Source organism: Rana temporaria, chromosome 4 (assembly GCF_905171775.1).
Source record: "Rana temporaria chromosome 4, aRanTem1.1, whole genome shotgun sequence".
NCBI lineage: Eukaryota > Metazoa > Chordata > Amphibia > Anura > Ranidae > Rana > Rana temporaria.
This window is the reverse complement of record NC_053492.1, coordinates 339,898,932-339,926,641: the sequence shown is the minus strand read 5'-3', so window position 1 is coordinate 339,926,641 and position 27,710 is coordinate 339,898,932. Positions and strand designations below refer to the sequence as shown.

Genomic DNA, 27,710 nt, shown 5'->3' with positions numbered 1-27,710 from the left:
TCCAAAGTGTCCGCCATAATGTCGCAGTCACGAAAAAAATTGCTGATCGCAGCCATTAGTAGTAAAAAAAAAAAAAATTTATAAAAATGCAATAAAACTATCCCCTATTTTGTAAACACTATAAATTTTGCGCAAACCAATCGATAAACGCTTATTGCGATTTTTTTTACTAAAAATAGGTAGAAGAATACGTATCGGCCTAAACTGAGGAAAAAAAATGTTTTTATATATGTTTTTGGGGGATATTTATTACAGCAAAAAGTAAAAAATATTGAATTTTTTTCAAAATTGTCGCTCTATTTTTGTTTATAGCGCAAAAACTAAAAACCGCAGATGTGATCAAATACCACCAAAAGAAAGCTCTATTTGTGGGGGGAAAAAGGACGCCAATTTTGTTTGGGAGCCACGTCGCACGACCGCGCAATTGTCTGTTAAAGCGACGCAGTCCCGAACTGTAAAAACACCTTGGGTCTTTAGGCTGCATATTGGTCCGGGGCTTAACTGGTTAAATTGTGTTTTTTTATTTTTTTACATTTTGATGACTTTTATTGCTGTCACAAGGAATGTAAACATCCCTTGTGACAGCAATAGGTGGTAACAGGTACTCTTTATGGAGGGATCGGGGGTCTAAAAGACCTCCGAGCCCTCTTTTGCACTTCAAAGTATTCAGATCGCCGAAAACAGCGATTCTGAATACTGTGTACTTTTTTAAATCCGGCGCCATTGGCAGCCGAGAAACCCGAAAGTGACGTCATGACGCCGCTTCCGTGGTTTCAATGCGGAGACTGAATCAAAGCCGTTTACGGCTTAGTGTCAGTCTCCGCCTGAACACAGAACGCGGCGGATGGAGGATCGGGTCTCCCGGTGGGACGGGAGGCCCGGTCAGAGCGGCGAAAGGCGGCGGGAGGGGGGGGATGTCCCCTCCCGCTCCTCCGGCATAACAACCGAGCGGCTTTTAGCCGCATCGGTTATGTTTGGATAGCCGATCGCCCGCTCTAAACAACGGTACCGGGATGATGCCTGCAGTATAACCCCCGAACGCCGAGGACGCATATATGCGTCCCGTCGGCGTGAAAGGGTTAAACGATAAAGAACTTCTAGAGGGAATGGTATCTGTGGGGCTTTTGGGTGTACAATAATTTCCTGGGTCAATGTTTTTCATGCCAAAGCCGATGCCAACATGGTGGGAGGTATTGCTAAAGGTAATTTAGTCTTAAGGGGAGTGCTCATCACCCACCACTTAAGATTCGGGCGTATTAGTGTTAAAGCCTCAATAATGCTCCACAATTTAGTGGGACACGGTTGAAACCATTCTGTAAGTTGATCTAACAGTGAAGCTGTATAATAATCCTTAAAATCAATAGTGCCCGATCCCCCTGCTGATTTTTTTTTTTTTTTAAGGGTGGAGTGAGCACATCTGGGTCTAGACCCCTCCATATGCATTTATTAAGCAAGGTTTGGAGAGATTTAAAGAAGAAGTACTTAGGTACGGGTATCGGGAGAGTTCTAAATAAATATAGAATTTGTGGTAAGTGGAGCATTTTGAATGCTACTAGCCTGCCTGACCACGATAGTTCATGTTTGTGGATAGATTGAATGTCAGATTGTAATTTGGAAAGGAGTGGTTTATAGTTGGCCGAGAAAAGGTGTTAAACCGATTTAGTGAGATGGATCCCGAGATAAGAAATGTCCTTATCTGACCAAGCGAACGGATATTGGAGCTGTATAAAATTTTTTAATGTGGCATCGAGATTAAGGTCCATAATTTGCGGCTTAGACGTATTAAGTTTGTAATAGGAAACCATACCAGTAACTTGTATGTTTCTGCCAATGAAGTTATCGGATTAGACAGGATCAAGATGACATCATCCGCGAAGAGACTTATCTTATGTGCCGTATTGCCTATTGTCAAACCTGTGATCAAGGGGTTCGATCGTACATGCGCCGCTAGAGGTTTCATTAACAGATCAAATATTAGTGGCGATAAGGGGCAACCTTGGCGTGTGCCATTTGTTATGTCAAATGGTCGAGATAACATGTCCGCAGTATACACTTGCGCCGAAGGATTTGAATAGAGTGCCATGATAGCCCTGAAGATGTGGTCCCGAAAACCAAATTTATGGAGTACCTCTTGCAGATACACCCAATGTACCCTATCAAATGCCTTCTCTGCGTTCGAAGAAAGCAACAGAGAAGGCGTTCCGCTGGATTCAGCACGGTGTATCAGATCTATCATACGTCTCGTGGCATCAGGTGCCTGTCTCCCCTTGATGAAGCCGGATTGATCCAAGTGTATGAGAGTCGGCATAATTTCTAACAAACGTCTAGCGATGGATTTGGCATAGATCTTAACGTCTGCATTTAGGAGGAATATGGGGCGGAAATTTTGTGGGGAAGTTGGATCCTTCCCTGGTTTCGGGAGCGTAACAATAATAGCATTTAAAGACTCTTTAGCAAATGTGGAAGAGGAGGCAGCGTCATTACAAAATTGTGTCAGGTATGGGATTAGTTGGTCGGAGTATCGTTGATAATATTCCCCTGTTAAGATGTCTGGTCCTGGAGCTTTCTCAGAGGGTAACGATTTAATAGTTGCAAGTATTTCCTGACCAGTGAAGGGTCTATTCAGGGAGGACAGTTGTGCTTCTGTTAAAGTAGGGAGTGTGATTTGTTGAAGGAATGCGTCAATGTCAGTCCTTGAGAGTTGTGGCGAAGAGGGGTCACTTCTAATGTTATATAGGTTACTGTAATAGTCACTAAACGGATCTGCAATATCCTGAGGATTAGTCAATTTCTGATTGGTGTGAGGGTGAATTAAGTGAGTTATCTTTGATTTGGTTCTTCTACCTTTCAGGCGTTGTGCCAGTTTTTTCCCTGCCTTATTAGAAGTGGAGTAAGAGGTGGCTTTAAATTTACGTTGCACTCTCTCGAAGGAGTCAAGGAGTGTTGTCCCCAATTCCTGCCTAAGAACTAGCAATTGGGCCAGGTGTGTCGGGCAGGAATTGGCTTTATGGAGGGTCTCAAGATTGGCTATACGTGAAGTTAATTCGTCAATACGCTGCGTCCTCTTCATTTTACATATGTGACTGAATTTCATTATGATACCTCTAATTACCGCTTTGTGCGCATTCCACACCACGGCGGGGTCCCCGACCGAACCATCATTAATTTCAAAATATTCTTTTAAATTTTTGGTTATTTTCTGGGAGTAGACTGAATGTTGTAAAACATAGTTATTGGCTCTCCAGAGAAACGCATTCCTCTGATGTCCAGTGTCGTTAATGGTAATCGTGATTTGGAGCGTGGTTTACAGATGTGCTAATCTTTTGTAATAACCATTTGTCTGTAAGGAACATATCTATACGCGAGTATGAATTATGCCGCGGAGAGTAGTATGTATAATCTTTTTCGGAACTGTGATGACATCTCCAAACGTCAAATAAATCCTGTGACGTGAGGAACTGTTTCAAGGGGGACTTTCTTCTCTTGGCTGCTGAAGTGGAATCCATATGTATATCAAACGTTAAATTGAAGTCTCCACAAACAAGTAGGTGGCCCTGCTTGAGTAATTGAGCTTTACATATGGTCCTCCGAATGAAGTTCATCTGTTGGGTATTAGGGGCATATAGATTCAGCAGAGTGTAGTTGATGCCATTGAGAGTACATAATAAAATAAGGTATCTGCCATAGGGATCAGAGATTTCCCGTATCAGGTGAAAGTCAATGTTGCGTGGTACACCATAGGATATTTGGCGTTATAGCAAAGAGCTTTGGAGTCGGATAATAGGTGCGTCTCCTGGACACAAACGATATCACTATTGAGATTTTCTGCTGTGAGCCATAGAGATTGCCGTTTGACTGGGTGGTTCAAACCTTTTACATTGAGTGATAGAACAGTGAACGGCATGGTAGTCTTCCTGTGTTATGTGGTAAGTAAGATAAGGTAGTAAAACACTTAGGCCTCGTACACACGACCGAACATGTCTGCTGAAACTGGTCCGTCAGACCAGTTTCCGCGGACATGTTCGATCGTGTGTACGGCCGACCGGACAAATTTCCGGCGGATCGGACAGGTTTCCAGCGGACAAATGTTTCTTAGCATGCTAAGAAACATGTCCGCTGGAAGCCTGTCCGTCGGACATGTTCGGTCGTCTGTACGACTCACCGAAAGCCCTCGCATGCATCGAAGTGATTCGACGCATGCATGGAAGCATTGACCTTCCAGGGTCGCACACGTCGTCGCGGCGATGGCGCAGCCACGTCACCGTGTTCGCTGTCCACGGGAAATTTGGTCTGATGGTGTGTACAGCCATCAGACCAAATTCCGGCAGCGGACATGTCCGATAAAAAAGGTCCGCGGACCGTTTTCATCGGACATGTCCCGTCGTGTGTACGAGGCCTTACAGTTAGATGATGGTAGGTACGTGGCAGGAGCAAACAGTTCAATCAAAGGTTGCAATGCAACCGTTAAAAAGGCGCTGTGATCCTGCAAAAGTAAAACTGGAGCTGCGAAATAAGGCAATAAGTTAAAACAATAATACAAACAAACAAAAAAAAAAAAAAAAGATTCTCCTGTTAAGATGTATAAATAAAAAGAGATGCAGCAAAAACAAGCAAAAATAAGCTGAAATCAGCTAAGCCGACAGTGGCAGTAAACAGTTAGTAACTTAAGAAACAAAGTGAGTACCAGAAAACCAGTGAGGGAAAGGCTTTATATTTGATATAAGCCCATAGAAATCAAGTAATAGATCATTGTTTGGATCTTGTGTTCCCTTGAGAGCGTCAAGATGGTTGTGCCTTACGTTGTTGCAGGTGTGGGATGCCAGACGAGATGGGTTCCAAAACGATGCCCCAGTCTTGCAAGAGATGCAATCCTTTTTGTAAGTCACTGACAACATGGGTGGTGCCATTTTTAGAAATCAGAAGAGTTTCAGGATAACGCCACTTGTATTGAATTTTATGGTTCAGGAGGCCCTTAGTAACAGGATTCAGGTTCCTTCCAAGTTGCAGTGTGTATTTAGATAGATCTGGAAACATTTGGATCTCTTCATATGGACGAGGGAGAGGCTATTTGGATCTTGCTTCATATAACAGCCTTTCTTTAATGTGAAAGAAATGTATGCGCATAAGTACATCTCTGGGCACAGATGCTGCTAGATGGTTGGGCTTCGCAATTCTGTGGATCCTGTCAACAACAATGTCTCGGCGAAGCATCAGGTAAAATGGTATGTATGAGTTCTCTGGCATATTTCTGCAAGTCAATCTGCAATATAGTTTCAGGGACTCCCCTCAGTTTTATGTTATTGCGTCTTGATCTATCTTCTAAATCGGACAGCTTGGCCCGGACGCAGTCTTGTTCATCCTTCACCTCCTCAATCGTATCTATTAGATCATTCACAGTAGTTGTGCATTCAGTCATCCCTTGTTCAATTGTTGCGACTCTCTGGCCCATACATTGCATGCCAGTATTAATTTGGTGAAAAAGGGAGGACAAATCAGTCATCAGAGAAGTATGGAAGGATATGAGCATATCCTTTAAAGTGGTATCCATGACAGGTTCCCTGTAGTGGGGAAGGATGACATGGCCTGGTGAGATTGCAGTGGATTAAAAGCCTGGGGCCCAATTTGCGCTTGGGGTGGCTGAGGGAGCAGTGCATCCATCCGCATCTTTGCCTTAGCTGGGCTGCATGTGAAGGGATCAATCTCTGTATCAGGTGTGGGAGGTATTGGTAGTGTTGTGACAGTATTATCAGCCTGCTTATCATCAGGCAAGTCTGTATAAGCCTCCCTCAATGCGTCACGGCTGCCATTTACCTCAGGATATACACGAACCTGGGCCTCAAGCGGGAACATGAAGGTGGTGAGTTTTTTAGGCTTGTAATCTCCCATCCGTTTGCGGGACATCGTCGGCTGGAACTAGTAGCAGCTCTGAGGTGATTTTGACAAGGAATGTGCGCCGATACCGGGCTCTAGTCCCCCTGTTATTTCTCCCTCACAGAGGAGCTGTACAATTAAGCATTCATTTTCAGCTCCAGCAAGCCACGCCCCTTCAGAATCTCTGATTTCTTCACTTCCTCTATATTGCAGAGTAGTCGAGAACAGTCTGCGCTGAAAAGAAGGATTACATTAACCTGAATTAAATCCAGGGAATGTATCTGGGTCTCCTTGGAAGTGTTAAGCTGTGACCCTGTACAGGTCAACAATCTATTCTGGATCCTCCCTTCAGACAGACGCTTTATTACTAATCCCATTACCAAATTTAGCTTAAGAGTCTGGGATGCGGTCTCCCATAACCCTCTTCACACAAATCCCTCATGGATTCCACCTATTATTCTGCATTTCCTCTAGGCCTCTCAGACCCCTCAGTATATTATGAATGGATTGCTAAAAATTTCACTAAAGTGCAACACCTGGTAACTAGAGCAGGGGTGAAACCCTTCATTGAACAACAACAAAAAAAACTCCCGCACAACAAACTTTGATACCGACAGATAAAAAACTTTCTACAAAACAACGTACCCTGAAGGCCCCAGAATACTCATATATTAGGAGTCCAAATGCACTTCTGACCCACACATTCTTGGCATGATCTCCTTCCTTTATGCGCTATTTCTATCACCCCTGTCCTAGCAACTCCCTGCCGATACCGAAAAATGGGTACCAGACCTTGATACAAAATCGGATTCCCAGACATGGGCCTAAATTTGGGATACCATGTTCCACAAATGTGCAGGCAGTGGAGACGAGGTACAAAGTTATGACTAGGTGGTACCTCATCCACACTAGAGTGGCTCGCTACAACTCAGGACACTGCTCGGTGCTTTTGCAACTAGAGGTAGATTGGCTCGTTCCTTTACGTTTGGTGGCAATGTCCCATAGCACACCATTTTTAGTCCGCTATAATCTGATGATCTCAGAACTTTTTGATACCCCTATTCCATATGTTCCCCAATATGGTCTGTTAAATTTCAATCCCCCAGGAATAAACAAGCACTGCACATTTTTATAGCGACTAAACAAACATTGCTAAAGAATGAAACTTTCCTACTCTGTTCCTAGGTGAGACCATTTCTAGAATAAACATGGTTCATTTGCATAAGAAGATCCAAGCGCAACTTACAGACATGATCAAAAAGTACCAAGAAATTTGGGGACCATGAACCTTAGGTAACCTTCCCGTAGGATTTAACAGCGAACTCCTGTCCCTATAGTTCAGCTTGTGGATCTATCCCCACTACCCTTTCTTTCCTCTCGTGCCTCCTTCCTTCTACCCCCTTTTTTTTCCTCCCACTCCACTGTTATGGTGTTATTTCATTCTAGTGACTTTTCCGGTTTGTTACAGGGACTCGACAAAACTGTATTCATTGTACACTATGTTTTATTGCCCTCTGTACTTCCAAACTCTATGAGTATCCATAACATCAATAAACAAATTTAATAAGAAATACAGGAAATTACCAGGGCTTGCAATGCCAGTGCTAGGGGCTCCTTGTTTCTGGTCACACAGAGGTAACTTGTCGTTGAACCTGGGAGGCCAGAATGTCCTCTCCTGGAATCCACCATTTCTGATCTATGAAATTGAAGATGTCAGGATGAAGGGACAATTTTTCCTGGTCCACACAGTGACAGCTGAGGAAATCTGTCTGCTAATTTCCCACAACCGGAATGTTACATAGACTGGTCGAAAAGACACAAAGTTCATCCAGTTCAAGAGGAAAAAAAATAAATAAATAAAATACTCAAATAAATAGAGAACCTCCATATACACTATCCTATACCCACAGATGATCCATAGAAAAGGCAAAAAAATAAGAAATAAATTAAGCATGAATTCAATTTGCTCCAGTGGGGGAAATGTGAACAGCAGAAATTGCTGGGAAGTGGCTGTCCGCCCAGCAGGGAATCAGACTTACTTCCTTTAAGACTGCCCGGTGTCCCTGAGGAAGTGAGTTGTGTTGAGCGAAGTCCTCGTGGCAAAAGGGTGGGAGGAATGCTATAGTACCTTATAAGGGCTTTTGGAAAAAGTAGTAGTAAAATGCGACCTGTGGTGTGATGCATCACCTAGTCATCCACCTGACACTACACTCTGAATGGTGGATTTTTTAACTGCCAAAACTGAGGGTTTAAACTCCAAATAAGTTATAAACTCGAACACATTCCCAACTTCTTGATAGTTTTGCACAAAGTGCATACTATTCAGTAGACCCTTAAATAAGTATACTGCAAGTCATAGGGGTACTGTGTTTGACACTTGCTGTGAAGCTACAGTAGCAATCCGATAACAAGGATAAACCTGTCTTAAGATTCCATAACGCTAGTCCCTATATGGGTCCAGGCTTTCTCCATCATAGTAGGCATAGCCCTGGAGAAAGCATCAGAGTCTTGGTGTCTGGGAACCAAACGAATGGACCAGAGTCCTGGACCTGTATAGCAACCTGCAGCTAACCACACAGGTACCAAGGGGAGCTCCAAAGCAGGATCCAGTGCCCAAAGTAATATTACAGGCTGTACCCACAGTGCAGGGTATAGTTCACAAGAAAAAGAAGGTCCATCTTTTAACTGCTTGTCAACCGTCGCGTTACTGGGAACACAATGCGCATGCCCGGCGGCCGCCGGGCACCCGCGATTGCCCAATAACTGAGCAGGACCGTGGATCTCTGTGTGTAAACACAGAAATCCATGTCCTGTCAGGGAGAGGAGACCGATGCTGTGTCCCTTGTACATAGGAACACAGATCGGTCACCTCCCCCAGTCACCCCCCTACAGTTAGAACACTCACTAGGCGACACATTTAACCCCTTCCCCGCCCCCTAGTGGTTAACCCCTTCCCTGCCAGTCACATTTATACAGTAATCAATGCATATTTATAGCACTGTTCACTGTATAAATGTGAATGGTCCCAAAAATGTGTCACATGTGTCCGCTATAATGTCGCAGTCCCAAAAAAAAAAAATTGCAGTTCGCCGCCATTCCTAGTAAAAAAAAATAAAAAAATCATAATTATGTCCCCTATTTTGTAGGCAATATAACTTTTGCGCAAACCAGTCACTATACAGTTATTGCGATTTTTTTTTTTTTTTTTACCAAAAATATTTAGAAGAATCGGTATCGGCCTAAACTGAGATAAAATTTTAATTTTTTTAAAAAAATTGGATATTTATTATAGCAAAAAGTAAAAAATAGTGTTTTTTTTTTCAAAATTTACGCTTTTTTTTTTGTTTATAGCCCAAAAAATAAAAACCGCACAGGCGATCAAATACCACCAAAAGAAATCTCTATTTGTGGGGAAAAAAGGACGTCAATTTTGTTTGGGAGCCACGTCACACGACCGCGCAATTGTCAGTTAAAGCGACGCAGTGCCGGAAGCTAAAATTTTGTCTGGGCAGGAAGGGGGTGTATGTGCACAGTAGGCAAGTCGTTAAAGACACTAGCAAAAAAATATTAAGGACACATGGAGTGTTGTGGCGTTATAAGAGTGCATGCCCAGCAAAGCTTTTGCCCGTTTCCAAACATCTGAAGGTAGCATCCTAAAAAAAAAAAAAACAGGATCTATGAATATCCAGTATGTGCCCTACACAGTATAATTAAGATATTTTGATATTATCCATTCAGTTCCTAAAAGGTATATTCCATATTGGCAATTTAAAGTATACCAGTCAGGTGAAAACCCTTTGAAAATGAACTTGCATGTGAAAGCATACATCTTCAGATTTCTTCATGAATGTCTTGGGAATACTAAAAACTAGAGTTCTTAAATAACTAAAGTTTAACATTTCTGGAATTGCAGGCAAATCACTTCCCTCCTATATCTGCCTATTGACTCATGATGGGTAACTTCACAGGCCAATTAGGATGTACACAAGCTTGAAGGCCTGCCATTTACACTACAGGGAAGGACTGAAATGTGCATATAACAATGCTTCAGATTTCAAGGCTCTCAGGCTGCTAACCATGGCGTTTGAAGATGACACCTCAACACCCATGTATGTAATCAGTTTGTAGCAGGTATTGATCTGACAATATACTTTTAATGTATGGCAGTAACACTGGAAAACTGTCTCAATAAAACATTAAATCAAAATATATATGAAAATGTATGCACAGAAAATGATGAAGAGCATCAAATATTCTGATAAATCCTGACAAAAAACAAACGGTGCTAAACATTCTGTACTGTGTAACATTAACTGGGGAGGAAGCCATATTGAAGGCAGTTTGGGTAATTTCTCTTATGAATTATCAGCCCTACATAATAATATTAATAATAATAATAATAAGCATAAATATTTTCGATATCCCCATACTTGCAGATGGGCATAGTAGGGGACTTTGATTTCTATGGCCTGCATATTTGCAGGTTAGGAATCATGGAGATCCAACAGACTGTGATACCCGCTAACAGGATTCACAGAAAATGAGAGCCCTGAACACACAAAATGCATGCAAAGATGAAACCGCAAATTACCATAATTTGCTAATCTTAAACCTGCAAATATTTAAAGGGTCACTAAAGGAAAAAAAATGTTTTGCTGAAATGACTGTTTATTGGGTATAGAGACATAAAAGTTAACTGATTCCTTTTAAAAATGATTAAAAATTGAATTTAATCTATCATATAATGTGCCTCTAGTTTCACTTTCGGTTTTAAAGGTCCATAAGTGAAGTTCCGGGTGAGAGGTGAGTCGGGAAGATTCACAGAACAAAAACAAACAAATCCAGGGCAGTGTTTTGTTTTTAAAATGAATCTGATTGGTTCTGAGGAGTTTTAGACACACAGTAATGACAGCTTAGACCACCGTGAAAATCTCCCAGTACCATGGTTATAAGGAAACAGGCAACCAGGAAGTGTGGAGATCACAGCAGAATTACAGCAACTTCAAAGCAAAAACGAACAATGAGGACATGAAACCAGTACTGCAGTAAGGTAAAGGAAGCTATTTAGCTTAAAAAAAAAAATTCCTTTAGTGACCGTTTTAAAGCAAAGGAAACCAAAGGCTCCTGCTCTACTCATTTGCAAGTTGGAATAGCAGAAATATTAATAATGACCAAACATAGGATTCATAGTAAGGAGGTGCCCTGGATGCACATAATTCAAGCTAGAATAAAACACACAAGCAGAAAATGTGTTGGTTTACAAAGGAAATCCTGCACTTACCTTATCCACACACATTGCAACCTTGATGTCTTGTTTTGTAATTTCATAATGCCTGATATTCCGTACATAATTCCCAGCAAGTTTTAATATATCAGCAGAAATGTATTCTAATACTGCTACTATGTAAACAGATACTTGATGGTCAATTTTATAACCCAAGACCTCCTGTAAAAAAAAATAAGTGTTACTGGTATATATTGAGTTACAGATATACATTTTCATTCATGACAGCTTTATTACTATTATGATCTGTGATTGGCTACAGCCAATAACGTGGTATGGGGTGCTGTGATTGGCCTAGGTACCATGTGAAAATTGTGGGCCAATCACAGCATCACACTGGAATCATGTGATCGCTATGACCAATTATATTGATCACATGATACCCTGGCTGCTGGTACTGATCACTGCGGCCAGTGGACACAGCGTTCACGGGTCTGCCATGAATCTAGCCCCTATTTTGTAGACGCTATAACTTTTGTGCAAACCATATATGCTTATTGCGATTTTTTTTATATGTAGAAGAATACATATTGGCCTAAACAGATGAAGAAATGTATTTTTACATATTTTTTTGGGGATATTTATTATAGCAAAGAAATAGTTTTTTCTTGATCATACATCACGGGACAAAGAGCCTTAATGGGTTATGTAGTCACCACAGGTGATTGGACACTGGCAAACAGGGCTGGACTGGGACAAAAATTTGGCCCTGGACTTCATCCAGACTGGCCCACTTTGACAGGTCTCTTCCATGGTGACCGGACAACTCCCGCACCCCCCCCCCCAGCCACCCAAGCCCCCTCTTTCCCCCTTCATTAACCATTCTACTTTATTAGAGTAGAATGGCTGGTACTGATACTCTTATAGGCAGTACCAGTGGGAAAGCTAGACATTATTTCACCCAGGGGAAAGAATCAGTTCGGTGCCCCCCCTTATGGGACAAGATTAGGCAGAAGTGAGAAACTCCCAGGCCATAGCTGTTGAGTCAGCTGTCTGTTCCCTCTCCCATGCTTCTCTGTTGTCCCCCCTGCTCCTCCCCCTGCTTCTCTGCTCCCCCCAGTTGAGCGCTGCAGGGAGGGAGAGGAGGTGAGCGTCGTGGGAAGGGAGAGACAGCGGAGCGGAGGGGGGGGCGGCGGTCCACTGTCACTGAAGCTGGCCCACTGAGCCATCGGCCCACCGGGAAACTCCCTGTAGTCCCAATGGCCAGTCCATCCCTGCTGGCAAACCCAATTAAAATTGAGTTCCTCCCCAATATAACCCCTCCCAAATGGAGAGTACCTCCGTTTTTTCGGCAGTGTTTAAGGTGGTTGGTCACGTTCAACATGTGCTAAGAAGAAAATGCTCTTTTGAGGGTCTGGCAGTGGAGACCTAGGAGCTATTACCGGATCCATTCCCCGGGCTGATATCAAAGGCCCAAGATGGTTGGTACCCGGGCCTCGTGTAAGAAGAAACAAGGTTCGCCTGTAACGTCTCTCTGCGGAGGTCTGGGCTCTGGGATCCAGACTTTGGTATACTAATACATCTGTGGCATGAAAAGTTTCTGGCAGAGTCTTCTACAGGTCCAGGTATGAGGTTTTCTGTAATAAAACCCTTGGTAAACCTGAAGCTTTGCAAAATTTGCCCACCATGATGGGTGAAAGCTGGAACTACTTTTAGAAGCTTTCCTGCAGCGTGGATAAAATAAGAGAATAATTTTATTTATGTATTATCTTCTTTTGAGTAGGATGTCTTTCCTGGTTCTCACCACTGGAGGAAGCAAGTGCAAACCTGGTGTTTTTCTTGCATAGCCTTCCAGGATACATGCTCAGTGAAGTCGGTCAAATATAACACTACTCACCTACTTCTGCTGCAGGCTCTGCCACAATACGCATACAGGGGTCCACAATGATGCCCCCCAGTAATCTCTCCCCCCTCTTTCTCATCTCCTGGACGCCGCCATGACAGCAGCGTGTGCGCGCGCAGGGAGCGTGCTTTTTGCTGTCTAATGAGACATGGATAGGGTGCTAGTGATCCGTGCGCAACGCAGGACACCTGTGTGCAGGCGCCAAGAGGCTGGTTCAAAAGCCCAGCACGCCAGAGTCTTCTGTAAGTGGCATGGACACAGAGCTGTGGGCTGTAAGCATCCCTGTGGATTGAACCAGGCAAACTCAAGACTTCAACTCGTCATCAGGTTGTGCTGATATTTTCTGTATTGTAAGACTATAGAACAACAGTGATTGCATTTGGATTTGTGGATAGTACCTTTGCTTTGCAGTAAGGACTAAGTCCCTGAGAAGAGGGTATAGGGCTAGTAAAAGAGGCACCAGAAAATCCCTGCGTACGGCTTAGGATTCTGAGCTTGCCTGCAGTTTACCATCCCCCTCTGTCAGCCTGATAGCAGCCTCACAGGATGAGCCCCTGTCTGGTTTGGCAGCTTCTTCTATGGCAGCTCCTGTATACGTCACTGAGGACGCTTTAAAAAAGTTGCCCTGGGTGGCTTAGAAGAAGGAAGGATTGCCAATATTGTCGCAACCTCCTTAAGAGATAGCAGAAAAAGGGGTTAGATCCCACTTCATTTGCTCTGGCTCTTTTTTCAGATGAGCCTTCTGAGGGTGAAAAATCTCTCTGGAGATGAGGATCATGTGCAGTCTGAGGATTCAGAGGATGAGAGTATTCCTGCTACCTCTCAGTCGCTAAAGATGCAGGTGCAATATTATGCAGAGATGGTGCATGCCACTTACAAATTGCCTCCTGTTGAAGCTTCTAGGCCAGGGGTGTCAAACTGGTGGCCCTCCAGCTGTTGCAAAACTACAAGTCCCATGAGGCATTGCAAGGCTAACAGTTACAAGCATGACTCTCACAGGCAGAAGCATGATGGGACTTGTAGTTTCGGAACAGCTGGAGGGCTGCCAGTTTGACACCCCTGTTCTAGGCCCTCTGTTTCCTCTTTGGGATGCCGGAAATCCCTGCAGGCTGCATGAGCCTTTCCAGTTCATCCCTTGCTGGATAAACTGATGTATGATGACTGGGTTCACCCAGATAAACAGTTTTCTCTCCTTTATGCTATGGAGGAAGGTTTCACCAAGAAATGGGGGGTACCTGCTATTGATACAGCCATTTCTTGTGCAAACAAAAACCTGACCTGTGCTTTAGACAACACGCAGGGTTTTAAGGATTCAACCGATAAAAAGCTGGAGTCCCTATTAAAAGCCGCCTCCTCCATGGCTGGGGCTGTAGTACAAACTGCAGTTGCAGCCATTGGTGTATGTCAGTTCCTCAAGGAACAAATGAAGCAAATGACTAACCTCCTCCCTACAGAGGAGATTGAGGTTTATATGGACAGTCTTAAGGCCTTTGCGATTGATGCGATTATGGACATGTTCAACAAGCATCTCGCTTGAATCTCCTGCAGGTACACATGCGCAGGTCCCTTTGGTTAAAACTTTGGGAGGCCGAGGCTTCTTTCAAAAAAAAAAAAAAAATACTTGGCAGTGTTCCCCTTTGGGGGAGAACGCCTGTTTGGGGATGAGCTGGATAAATACATCCAAAAGATTACCGGAGGCAAGTCTACTCTGTTGCCGGGTTAAGCTTAAGCGTCCCTCATTTAAACATACTTTTTCTCCAACCCCTGGAAACTCAGTCTCTAGGCAGTGGCAACGGCCTCCCTAGTCTAACACTAGGGGAAAAGACCAGAGCCAAGCTGAAGGGCAGAAAAGAACTTGGGGTTCAAAGTCTAAACAGACCCCCAAAACTTCCCTATGAAGGGATGCCCCGCTTGGCCGAGTAGGGGGGAAGGCTGCTGCATTTTTTAAACGAAGTTCAGGACAAGTGGGTCATCGCCACAGTGTCCACAGGCTACAAGCTAGAATTCAGAGAACTTCCGCCAGCCTGTTTTCTGAGATCAAGAGTTGCCAAAGATCCAGAAAAAAGAAGGCCTTTACTGTTGGCCTTAGAACACCTGTTGTGCCAAGGGGTAATCATGGAGTTACCCCCAGAGGATCAGGGGTCTATTCAAACCTGTTTACAGTTCCAAACCCAAACGGGGATGTCAGACCTATCCTAGATCTGAAAAGTCCGAATTAGTTTCTGAACATTCGCTCCTTCCGCATGGAGTCTGTCCATTCAGTTGTTTTCACCCTTCAGGAAGGATAATTCCTGGCATCAATAGGCATCAGAGATGCATATCTACATGTGCCAATATTTCCCACTCACCAAAGGTTTCTAAGGCTTACGGTGGATCAGTGCTACTTTCAGTTTGTGGCCCTTCCTTTTCGGGCTGGCTACAGCACCTCGAGTGTTCACAAAAATACTGGCCCTAGCCCTAGCAAGGCTAAGGGCACGAGACATAGCAGTAACAGCCTACCTGGACAATCTGTTGATCATAGATCAGTCCGCCAAACGCTTGGGCCATAATGTGCACAGCACAGTGGAATATTTAGAGTACCTAGGCTGGGTCCTTAATCTGAAGAAATATTCCTTGCAGCCTCAAAAAAGGCTAGAGTACTTGGGCATGATTATAGACATGTCTCTAAGCAAGGTATTACTTCCCAAGCCAAAGGCAAAAGTCATAGGAGACTTGGTCTGAGTGGTAAAGACGAAAAGAAGGCCTTCCACCTGTCTATGCATAAGATTATTGAAAAAGATGGTAGCCTCATTCGAGGCTGTCCCTTACGCCCAGTTTCACTCAAGACCGTTACAGGGCAGAATTCTGTCAGCTTGGAACAAAGATGTTCAGGCCCTGGATCTTCCTATGATCTTATCTCCAGGGGTTCGCCAGAGCCTCAATTGGTGGTTGCTCCCCCAAAATCTGTCAGAAGGAAAATCCTTCACTCCAGTTACCTGGAAAGTGGTGAACAGGCACCGTTCTTCTGGGCTGGGGGGCAGAAGCATCTGCCCAGGGGAATTGGTTCGGGGCTTAAAAGCTCCTACCCATCAACATTCTGGAGATTCGGGCAATTCATTTGGCCCTCAAAGTTTGATCTTACAGACTGTAAGGCTGGCCTGTTCGGGTTCAGTCCGACAATGCTACAGCCGTGGCCTATATCAATCACCAAGGAGGCATCAGAAGTCTGGATGCCCAAAAAGAGGTGAATCACATCTTGGCCTGGGCAGAAAAGCATATTCCTTGCCTATCTGCGGTCTTCATTCCAGGGGTAGAAAATTGTCAAGTGGATTTTTTGAGCCGCCAGCAACTGAGTCCAGGAGAATGGTCTCTACACCCAACATGTTTTTAAATCATACAGTTGCAAGAAAAAGTATGTGAACCCTTTTGGAATGATATAGATTTCTGCACAAATTGGTCATAAAATGTGATCTGATCTTCATCTAAGTCACAACAATATACAATCACAGTCTGCTTAAAGCGGTTGTAAAAATTTGTCTTATTTTCTCTGAATTCCTCACTTCCTGTTCCTCCTCAGTAAGCTTTCCACCATCATACGAGCGGTGGAAAGTAATTTAAAACAGCTTACTGAACACCTTACTGAGGAGGAACAGGAAGTGAGAAATTCAGACAAATAAAAAAAACCTTTAGAAGGGAAATTGAAAGAAAAAGGTAAGTGAACCAACAATGCACTAGCTTAAAGTAACTATTAAGAACATAAAAAACAAAACTTTACAACCCCTTTAAACTAATAACACACAAAGAATTAAAATATTACCATGTTTTTATTGAACACACCATGTAACATTCACAGTGCATGTGGAAAAAGTATGTGAACCTCTAGACTAATGACATCTTCAAGAGCTAATTGGAGTGAGGTGTCAGCCAACTGGAGTCCAATCGGTGAGATGAGATTGGAGGTGTTGGTTACAGCTGCCCTGCCCTATAAAAAACACATACCAGTTCTGGGTTTGCTTTTCACAAGAAACATTGCCTTATGTGAATGATGTCTCGCACAAAAGAGCTCTCAGAAGACCCACGATTGAGAATTGTTGACTTGCATAAAGCTGTAAAGGGTTATAAAAGTATCTCCAAAATAATTGCTGTTCAACAGTCCACGTTAAGACAAATTGTCTAAAAATGGAGAATGTTTCAGGTGAAAGCGCACTCGACTAGAGCAGATGGTGCTTCATGGGCAGTGCATCACCAGGCCTCCATGGCTCAGATCTGCAAGGCTGCTACTTGGTCTTCGGTCCATACATTTACTAAGTTCTACCAGGTAGATGTGAGAGGTTACGAGGATGCCGCCTTTGGTCGTAGTGTGCTGCAGGCAGCAGTATAGATCCTCTGGCTCAATGGCGGTCTTATTCTGATCGGTGTCTCCCTCCCCTCAAATTTTAGCATTGCTATGGGACATCCCATTAAGTAATTAAGGCTCTGTGTCCCGTGATGTATGATCAAGAAAATAGGATTTTTTAATACAGCTTACCTGTAAAAATCCTTTTCTTGGGAATACATCACGGGACACAGAGCTCCCACCCCTCTTCGGAGTTAAACGTGGAACACTTATTACTTTGCTACAAAACTGAGGTACTCTCCATTTCGGAGGGGTTATATAGGGGAGGAACTCAATTTTAATTGGGTTTGCCAGTGTCCAAAAAATAAAACCCAGAGTTGTGATCAAATACCACCAAAAGAAAGCTCTATTTGTGGGAAAAAAGGATGTAAATTTTGTTTGGGTACAGTGTCGCACGACCGTGCAATTGTCAGTTAAAGCGACGCAGGGCCGCATCACCAAAAATGGCACGGTCATTAAGGGAGAAAATTTTCCGGTCCTTAAGTGGTTCTTAAAGTCGGGATGCCTCCAGAGTCTGGACTGATTCAGTGACGTCAGCCAACAGCGAGTTTTATAGTCCACTGTCATCTGAGTCACAAGGGTGCACTTCTGTGACCCACAGGAGAAGGCAGGCCAAAAGAGCTTTGGCCATACTTCTCCTTTACCTCGCAGTCTTGTAAAATTGGATTTAAACAGAAAGACACTGAAATGAGGGAAGGGGGGAGACCCTGAAATGAGGGAAGGGGGGAGACCCTGAAATGAGGGAAGGGGGGAGACCCTGAAATGAGGGAAGGGGGGGAGACCCTGAAATGAGGGAAGGGGGGAGACCCTGAAATGAGGGAAGGGGGGAGACCCTGAAATGAGGGAAGGGGGAGGTCTGAAACGAGGGGAAGGTCTGAAACGAGGGGAAGGTCTGAAACGAGGGGAAGGTCTGAAACGAGGGGAAGGTCTGAAACGAGGGGAAGGTCTGAAACGAGGGGAAGGTCTGCTGATTTTATCATCCAATCATGTACAAGCAAAAATGCAGTTTTTTATTTTCCTTGCACTTACAGTGCAAAGTGGATTTGCTTTTAGTAAATAAACCTCATTGCTTTCCATAAGCTTCCAAATTTTCATGCATGAAGTTCAATTTCTTTGTTTTCTTTACCTTTAGTAAAGGATGGATTTTATCTACAGGGAGAGATAAAGGATTTCGTCGCTTCTTCTTCTCAAGTGCAGATTGAGCATCAGCGATTGCCCACTTATCTATGGGGTGAGGGAAGCTTTTCTGAACTCGCTCCTACAGGAAAAAAAGTAAGAAAGAAATTAATGAATGTGAAACTAAAAGTGAATAGCATAATTACTAGGTATGTTTAAGAAAAAAAAATATCCAAAAGGTTTATCTTGTTTTGAGCAAGTATGTGCTTGACTGAATGTGTACCCATTTCTAAAATGTAGTAAAGTGAAAAAAAAAGAAAAAACAAGGAAAAACAGATCACTATAAAAATAATTGAAGTCAAATATACATCACTTATTTAAAAAAAAAAAAAAAAATATTGGTAAGCTGATAATTTCCTGTACTCTCATCAGTTAGCACGGTTTCCAGCTACTGTACATATGTGAACCACAAACCCCCCATGTTATGAAGAAGAGGGGAAATATGATTTGTATAATAGCTCACCCGTAGAATCCTTTTCTTGGAGTACATCACGGGACACAGAGCCTACTAATTACTAGGTGGGTTATATTCCACCATCAGGTGCTGGACACTGGTGTAATCAATTAGACAGGAAGTTTCCTCCCTATATAACCCCTGCCATACTGGGAGCACCTCAGTTTTTGTAGCAAAGTGTCCCAATATCCCCAGATGTACTCCAAGAAAAGGATTTTACTGGTAAGCCGTTATAAAAATCCTATTTTTATTGTACATCACGGGACACAGAGCCTAGTAATTACTAAGTGGGACGTCCCAAAGCAATTCCTACTGAGGAAAGGGAGACACAAATAACGCAGACTGCCATCGGACGTGAGGACCTATACTGCTGCCTGCAGCATACTGCGCCAAAAAGTGTCAGCCTCTTGCAGTTTCACATTTACCTAATAGAAACTAGTGAACGTATCCACCGACGACCAAGTTGCAGCCTTGCAAATCTGAGTCATAAAGGCTTGTTATGCACTGCGCATGAAGCGCTTACTATCCTGGTAGGGTGTACTCTAAAGGAAACGGTGAAAAACCCTCTCTTTAAACCACAAGCCTAAATCAAACCTGATGAATCCACATAGAAACAGTTGATTTAGACCCTGCCTAACCTTTGCCGGGGGCCTCCTGATGGCGCAACATCAGTTTTCCGTATCTAAACAGCCGCTTAAAATATGCCTTGACTGCTCTAACGAGAGAGTGTAACCCTTTTAATAGCTGATTTGAACACTACCTGCCTATTTCTAGGGTCTTCTGGCAGCACAACAAAACGTCAGTTTCCTATATCTGAAACCTTCAGATGGATTTTTAACTGCTCTCATCTATATTGAGAGAACAGTAATAAAACTTTTCTTTCCGCAGAACAAGACCCTGGAAAAAAAGGAAGGCAAAAAAACATCTTGATTCAAATAAAAACTAGATCCTTCTAGAAAATAAGGCTGGGTGAGGATTTAACATCACCCTATCCTTAAGAATAATTAAGTCCATAATAATGGCTCTATACAAAGAACGCTGCTAATACACTTGCGGAGGCCAACGCAACCAAGAACACCAATTCCCTTGTTAGAAAGATGAAGGGAAATATGGTGCATCAGCCCAAGGTGCTGACTTGTAAGCCGACAAAACTAGACTTAATCCCCCCGAGCACAAGGGTGACCTAACTGGCGGACGTATACGCGTTACCCCTTGTATAAAGGCCTGTATCAAAGAGTGCAAAGCAAGCGGCCTTTGAAAATACTGACAAGGCCGCGATCGGTTTCTTGATGAAACTTAAGGCTAGCACCATCTCCTTTCCTAATGTAGGAAGGCAAGAATTTTGACAATGACATACTTTCAAGGATGCCACCCCTTGGTTTCACACCAGGAACATGGGCCTTCCAGATCCTATGATACATGGTGCTGGAGGCCAGCTCTCCTGTACGAATCAAGGTAATTTGTCCCTGAATCTGAAAGCCCCGATCCTCAAGAATGCGGGCTAAAACAGCCAGTCCATCAATTCCCATGTTTGCAAGACAGGATGGAATGCCCCCTTACGAAGTAGGTCTGGACAAGATGTAAGGGACCCTGGGTCCTCTACTATCACCCTTACGATTCCTTTTTGGTCTGTGTCCCAAACATTCCAAAGCTTCTTACCGAACTGGGTTCCTAACCCAGAAGTTCCACATACTTGATCAAGCTGGACACACTTAGGTCCAGCCATGCTACTGACTGATCTATCGGCAGCAAATTGCCTTGGTATGCCATTACCTGGGCTCGACAAATCCTGGTCGCCATGGCGACTAGAAATAGCATCCTGGCGACTTGGCTTGGAAGGTGGGCAAAAAAAAAATAAAAAAATTTTGTGAAGTCCCCAGCTCTTCCTTGTGTGAGCTGGCGCCATCTGGTGGTGGCCGTTGGTATTACAAGTTAAGCATTACAAGTTAAACAGCAATTCTAATGTAATTTTTCACTATTTTCACTGCCATCTTCTTCCCTCTAATTAGAACCCCCAAACATTATATATATTTTTTATCCTAACACCCTAGAGAATAAAATGGCGATCTTTGCAATACTTTGTCACGCCGTATTTGCGCAGCGGTCTTACAAGCGCACTTTTTTGGGAAAAAATTACACTTTTTTTAATTAAAAAATAAACAGTAAAGTTATCCCCATTTTTTTTAATACTATGAAAGATAATGTTATGCCGAGTAAATTCATACCCAACATGTCACGCTTCAAAATTGCGTCCGCTCGTGGAATGCCGACAAACTTTTACCCTTTAAAATCTTCATAGGCGACGTTTAAAAAAATCTACAGGTTGCATGTTTTGAGTTACAGAGGTCCAGGGCTAGAATTATTGCTCTCGCTCTACCAATCGCGGCGATACCTCACATGTGTGGTTTGAACACCGTTTACATATGCGGGCGCTGCTCACGTATGTGTTCGCTTCTGCGCGCAAGCTCGTCGGGACGGGGTGCGTTTTCTGGCTCCTAACTTTTGAAGCTGACTCCTAGATTCCAAGCAAATTTGTCAAACCCTGCCATTACTGCTATACCCTGGGCCTTTAGACCTGCTAGAGGCGGGCCCTAGCACCATGTAAATCCGGGCATGGTGGTTAACCCAAAGGGCAAGACCACCAACTAGAGAAGATGCTGTTCCCCTGCGAAATAAAGACAACCTCAGCAGTCCCATCTAAATGAACACATATGTAAATAGCTCCCCATATGTGTATGTGGCAAGTGTTAAAGCCATATGCCTCTATGGAAGCGTGTTTTCATGGAAGCATGAATTCATACAAATATGTTTTAGGCAAAACATAAAAAAAGCGTGCGCTGTATACACGTATACATATAGCACGTGTGCTATGGAACGATCATCTTGCAAGCAAGCATTTATGAATGTGTTATGCAACATTGCGCAACATGTACCCATGCAGACACGTATTCCTATATGAACACAAGGAATCCTGTATAATTAAGGAAACTTAAATTATCATGCCTTATTATGCAACCATGCAAAATCTAGGCGAACATGCAACTTTAGGCGATCATGCATACTTATGCGATTTAGCATTTTTTATGCGATCAAACATCTTATGCATTTTAAGCACTACTGTGCGGACAAGTACCCTTGTGTGACCAAGGACTCTTGTGTGATCAAGCACCCCTGTGTGACCCAGCATCTTTATGCAATAAAGCATTTTTATGCAATTTTAGGCATTTCTGTGCAAACAAGCCTCTCGTGCGACTTAACACTTTAATGTTTACAAGCATCCTCATGCGACTATGCAAAAAATATGTAAATCCATACAAACAGAAACATGTATCTTTATGTGATCAACAATAAACATGTTCTGTTACTTGTTTTTACACCACATGCATTTTGTACATTCCAAACTCATGTATTTATGCAAACATGTGGACTGTGTAAGGGGTTAGCTTGGTAGCGGGGTGTGTGACCCCTTGGATGGGTTCACTACACACTGAATTTATACAGACAGGCAGTCGAAGACGGTTGAAAACAAAGATTTTGGTTTATTCTTGCTGGAAACAAGTGCAAGCATCCAAACAGCATAAACAAAATCAAACATAAAATAAATCCTGGCCACTTGGGGCGTCTATCTTCACCACACAGGAACCTATCTATGGAGTCTGGCACAGCCTAGTGCTGGGCAGACACTGCTGGTCATACAGCAGAAAAACAATAGTCTTGATTTTTATCACACAGAAAAATCAATCACCTCCTCAGAAGACTTTCAGTACACTGCTCTCCTTACTCACAAAGCCTCGGGATGCAGCAAATCAGTGGTAATCCTCTGGATTACTTATAGAGGCCTTAACCACTTAAGGACCACCCCATGTACATATACGTCCACAATATGGCACGTACAGGCACATGGGCGTATAGGTACGTCCTCGCCTATTAGCGGGTGGGGGGTCCGATCGGGACCCCCCCCGCTACATGCGGAGGTCGGGTCCGCTCGGGGAGCGATCCGGGACCACGGCGCGGCTATTTGTTTATAGCCGCTCCGTCGCGATCGCTCCCCGGAGCTGAAGAACGAGGAGAGCCGTGTGTAAACACGGCTTCCCCGTCCTTCACTATGTCGGCGCATCGATCGCGTCATTCCCTTTATAGGGAAGACACGATCGATGACGTCATTCCTACAGCCACACCCCCAAACAGTTGTAAACACATACTAGGTGCACCCTAACTCCTACAGCGCCACCTGTGGTTAACTCCCAAACTGCAACTGTCATTTTCACAATAAAGAATGCAATTTAAATGCATTTTTGCTGTGAAAATGACAATGGTCCCAAAAATGTGTCAAAATTGTCCGAAGTGTCCGCCATAATGTCGCAGTCACGAAAAAAATTGCTGATCGCCGCCATTAGTAGTAAAAAAAAAATAAAAAATAAAAATGCAATAAAACTATCCCCTATTTTGTAAACACTATAAATTTTGCGCAAACCAATCGATAAACGCTTATTGCGATTTTTTTTTACTAAAAATAGGTAGAAGAATACGTATCGGCCTAAACTGAGGAAAAAAAAATGTTTTTATATATGTTTTTGGGGGATATTTATTACAGCAAAAAGTAAAAAATATTGCTTTTTTTTTCAAAATTGTCGCTCTATTTTTGTTTATAGCGCAAAAACTAAAAACCGCAGATGTGATCAAATACCACCAAAAGAAAGCTCTATTTGTGGGGAAAAAAGGACGCCAATTTTGTTTGGGAGCCACGTCGCACGACCGCGCAATTGTCTGTTAAAGCGACGCAGTCCCGAACTGTAAAAACACCTTGGGTCTTTAGGCTGCATATTGGTCCGGGGCTTAAGTGGTTAATTGCCTCATTCTGAACAGCTGAAGTTTTTCAATGCCCTTATACCTTTTCTGGCTACTTCTGCAGCCGACGCCTAATAACAATTGGTGTATTGTCTAAACAAGGCAGAAATGTATGTCCCGTCTGTGACAACACCCACAGATTTACCTGACTTCCTGTCACAACTGGTATCCTCTGCAGATGTGCGTTACCGCAATCATGCAATATAGCTGTTGTGCGTTAGCAATGTGCACCAGCAACTGTGCATCCCAGCAGTTGTGTGTTTGGCTAGCCTGAAGCCAGCACCAGGATGAGGATACTGTGGAGGTTTTTCTAGCAACCTATACTCCTCGGCTAGAGTTTTTAGGAGAAAAAAAAACTGCTTATGTGGCTGTCCAACCAGCAGAAATAAACTGTTGCAGTAATGGATGGAGTGGGAAGGTACAAGCAACCTATGGAACTTTTTATTTTATATTTTTTAACCCCAAGGAGAAGACAGAGGCTTTGGCCGTCTAGGCTGAGGGCAAGTTATACGCACTATAAATCTCTGAAAAAGACTGCAGCTGCCACTCCAGAACTTGTAAGGCTTCCGATACCTCAGCCTCGTTAGACTGCACCTGTTTCCTGTCCTCCAACAGTGAACTTTCATCCTCAGGACTTTAATCCTCTTGTTTGAGGATTTAAAAGCAGGGAAAGGTGCACACTCCGGTTTCTGCTTTTTGTGAGGATGCTGCGAATATAGCAGTTAACCTCTTATAGACCAACAAATGCAATGCAAAAAAAAAAAAAAAAACTTCCAAACTGACATATGCAGAGTGGCTGCAATGTTGGGGGAGGCTGCAATGCCTGACAGGGCCGATAGCTCAACCTGTGCGGCTGCCTCAAGTCTCTATAGGGGAGGATGGTATCATGCAAGCATGATTAGAGCCACCAGATTCAGATGGCGATATCTTGGTGCCCTTTTATATTCCTGCCCCTGAACCTTTTCTACAGGGAGACATAGTCCTAAGCTAAAAGCATAGGAACTTAACACAGGTGCATCAACAGCTGAACTTAGTCTAGCAAAAACACAATGCCTGCTAATCTGCACAGCTTGATGCTGACTAGGCGTCTTGTATGATTGTATCCAACACACAGGAGGTGCTTACGTGCCCCATGCTGCTGTGTCCCTCTGGCATTACAGAGCTCTGACGTCTGGGGCTTTTTGGAAGGGCCCGCCCTGCGCCTGCACCATGAGCCGGCGCGCACACCAGTGGCAACCCACAGCCTACCGGCTTCAAAAGCATGCTCCCTTCACGCACGCGTAAGGAAATGGTGGGGGGGGGGGAGAGCGAGATCCCTCAAAAGGAGCACCGTGGACCTCGGACTACGAATCGGAGGAAGTGAGCCGCTCAACCGGCTGACACCGAGCTTTCGTTCCTGGAGAGCATGGTAAGTGAAACACCAAGTATGTCTCTTTACTGCCTCTAGTGGGGAAAAAAAGATAAGACATGCAGCTACTCATGGAAGATAATCCTTAAGGTATTTACCTAGAATTGTCTTCACTTACCTTATCCCCACCGCAGGATACTGCTGAGCACAGACAGACCCAATGTTCACCCATCACGGCGGGTTAAGTCAACAGACCTTCAGGGACTAGGATCCTAGACAGGGTTTCCACACCCCTGCACCTGTACCACATTCTGCCAGAAAATCTTTGGTATGTGGTTATAACCAAAGTACTGGAACCCAGGATCCACGCTTCCGAAGAGAGGCATTACAGGCAAAAACCTTGTGCTTCGGGTACGAGGCCCCAGGTACCATCCACTTTGGCCTCAATGGCACTTTGGATGGATCTGGTCTTTATGGAGGCCATTTAAATCCAGCATGGATCCCTCCAGTGGAGCTCCTCAGAGCACATCTTCACTCGTGACCAACACCTTAGACATTGTCGAAAAAACCGAGGTCCCAGTATGGGAGGCGTTATATAGGGAGAAAACTTCCGGTCTAATTGATTACACCAGTGTCTAGCACCTGGAGGTGGAATATAACCCACTTAGTAATTACTAGGCTCTGTGTCCCGTGATGTACGATAAAGAAATTGGAAGTATTCTGTAATCATGTCTTAAAATGTTACTAAACCAAAAACAGTAAAACCAGTCTGTATATGCAGAAAAGTATGCTTGTTTTACTGTGAAACCTAATGCACCATCACTTTATGTGATGAAAAAAACGACGTTTTGAAAATCGTCAATTAAAATGACCGTGTGTGGGGGGAAAACTACGTTTTAGGTCTTGTGGAAAACAACAAAAAAAAATTGAAGCATGCTTCAATTTTTTGTGTCGTTTTTCAAAACGTTGTTTTTTGTGTCAATTAAAATGATAGTGTGTGGGCAAAACGACGTTTAAAACTACGTTTTTAAACCCCGCATGCTCAGAAGCAAGTTATGAAGCTAGCTTCAATGGAAAAAAGGTGCTGAAAGTAACCGCGCTTTGCTAGAGCATTTTGAAAAAACGATGGTGTGTAGGCAAAGTCGTTTTTGAAAATGAATTTCCAAAAAATTATTTTTTTTTCATGATTTAAAACGTAGTTTTTTTTTCATCACATAAAGTGATGGTGTCTACACGGCATAACGGGTTAATCATGTGCATTGTGTAAAAAGGCTGTTTGATTCTTTCTTCTCTGATCCTCCCCTTCTTCCACAGTTCCCAATCCATCTCCTAATAGTACAGAGCCTTGCTCAGTTTGGTGTGTATTGCTAGGAGGTTGGTTGTATGTGATCAACACAGGGCCAGACAGAGGATCAGGGGTCATGCAGCCACATGTGGCAGTCAGAAGAGAATTAAAACTCCTCTTACCTGCTTTAACCAGTGCTTGGCCGGACACTGATAAAAGTCAAAAGACTGCTATACACTGCTGATGAGAAAAGATATTTAGCAGTATACAAAAAAATGATTGCATTTCGATGTTCTGTGTACTGTGGGAGGCCAAATATAGTAACTTCAGTGTTTTGTGACACTTTAACCACTTGCTGACCGCCCTATAGCACTTTTACAGTTCAGGGCGGCAGCTGTAGGCATAAACATGTATATATACACATGAATCTGCATTTCCGCCCTCAGGGTGTGCACGCGGGCCACTTCTGCTGTAATGATTCACAGCAGAAGTGGATCTGCGGATTCTGGGGACAAGAGATGTTCTTCAGCACCCACCGACCGTCGGTAAAACACAAAGAACGGAGATATGCCTATGTAAACAAGGTTTATCTTAGTTCCGACAAGGGAAAGGGGCGATCATGTGTCTCTGCAAAGCAGGGACTAGAACCTGTCTCTTCCACTAGTCAAAGCACCACAACCCTTGCTTAAACCTGCTATATGTTTTATAGCATAAAGTAAAAAATAGTTTTTTTTTTGTTTTTTTAAATTAGCAGTCTTTTTTTGATTATAGCGCAAAAAAAAAAAATAGGACATTTTTTATTAACCACTTCAATGCTGGGCAATTATACACCTTCCTACCCAGACCAATTTTCAGCTTTCAGCGCTGTTGCACTTTGAATGACAATTGCGCGGTCATGCTACACTGTACCCAAACTACATTTTTATAATTTTGTTCCCACAAATGGAGCTTTTTTTTGGTGGTATTTAATCACCTCTGGGATTTTTTTTTTCTGCTAAAAAAAATTAAAACATTTTGAAAAACAAATGTTTTTTTTTGTTTCAGTTATAAAACTTTGTAAATAAGTTTTCTCCTTCACTGATGGGGCTGCACTGACGGGCACCGATAAGGTGGCACCAATGAAGAGGCACTGATGAGGTGGCATTGATGGGCACTAATATACAGCACTGATGGGGCACCGATAGGTGGCACAGATGGGCACCAATAGGCGGCACGAATGGGTATAG

The 27,710-nt window shown here is 43.4% G+C and overlaps 1 protein-coding gene across 1 annotated transcript in view; it reads right to left on the bottom strand.

The window, feature by feature from the left end:
- The window catches only part of SOS1 (SOS Ras/Rac guanine nucleotide exchange factor 1), a 412,587-nt gene that overhangs the window by 277,127 nt on the left and 107,750 nt on the right, over nt 1-27,710 (bottom strand). Inside the window, exons 3-4 of the mRNA XM_040350763.1 lie at nt 18,500-18,631; nt 11,153-11,317 (exon numbers count right to left, since the gene is read on the bottom strand). Coding sequence (XP_040206697.1) covers nt 11,153-11,317; nt 18,500-18,631 — 297 coding nt within the window. The remainder of the gene's footprint in view (nt 1-11,152; nt 11,318-18,499; nt 18,632-27,710) is intronic.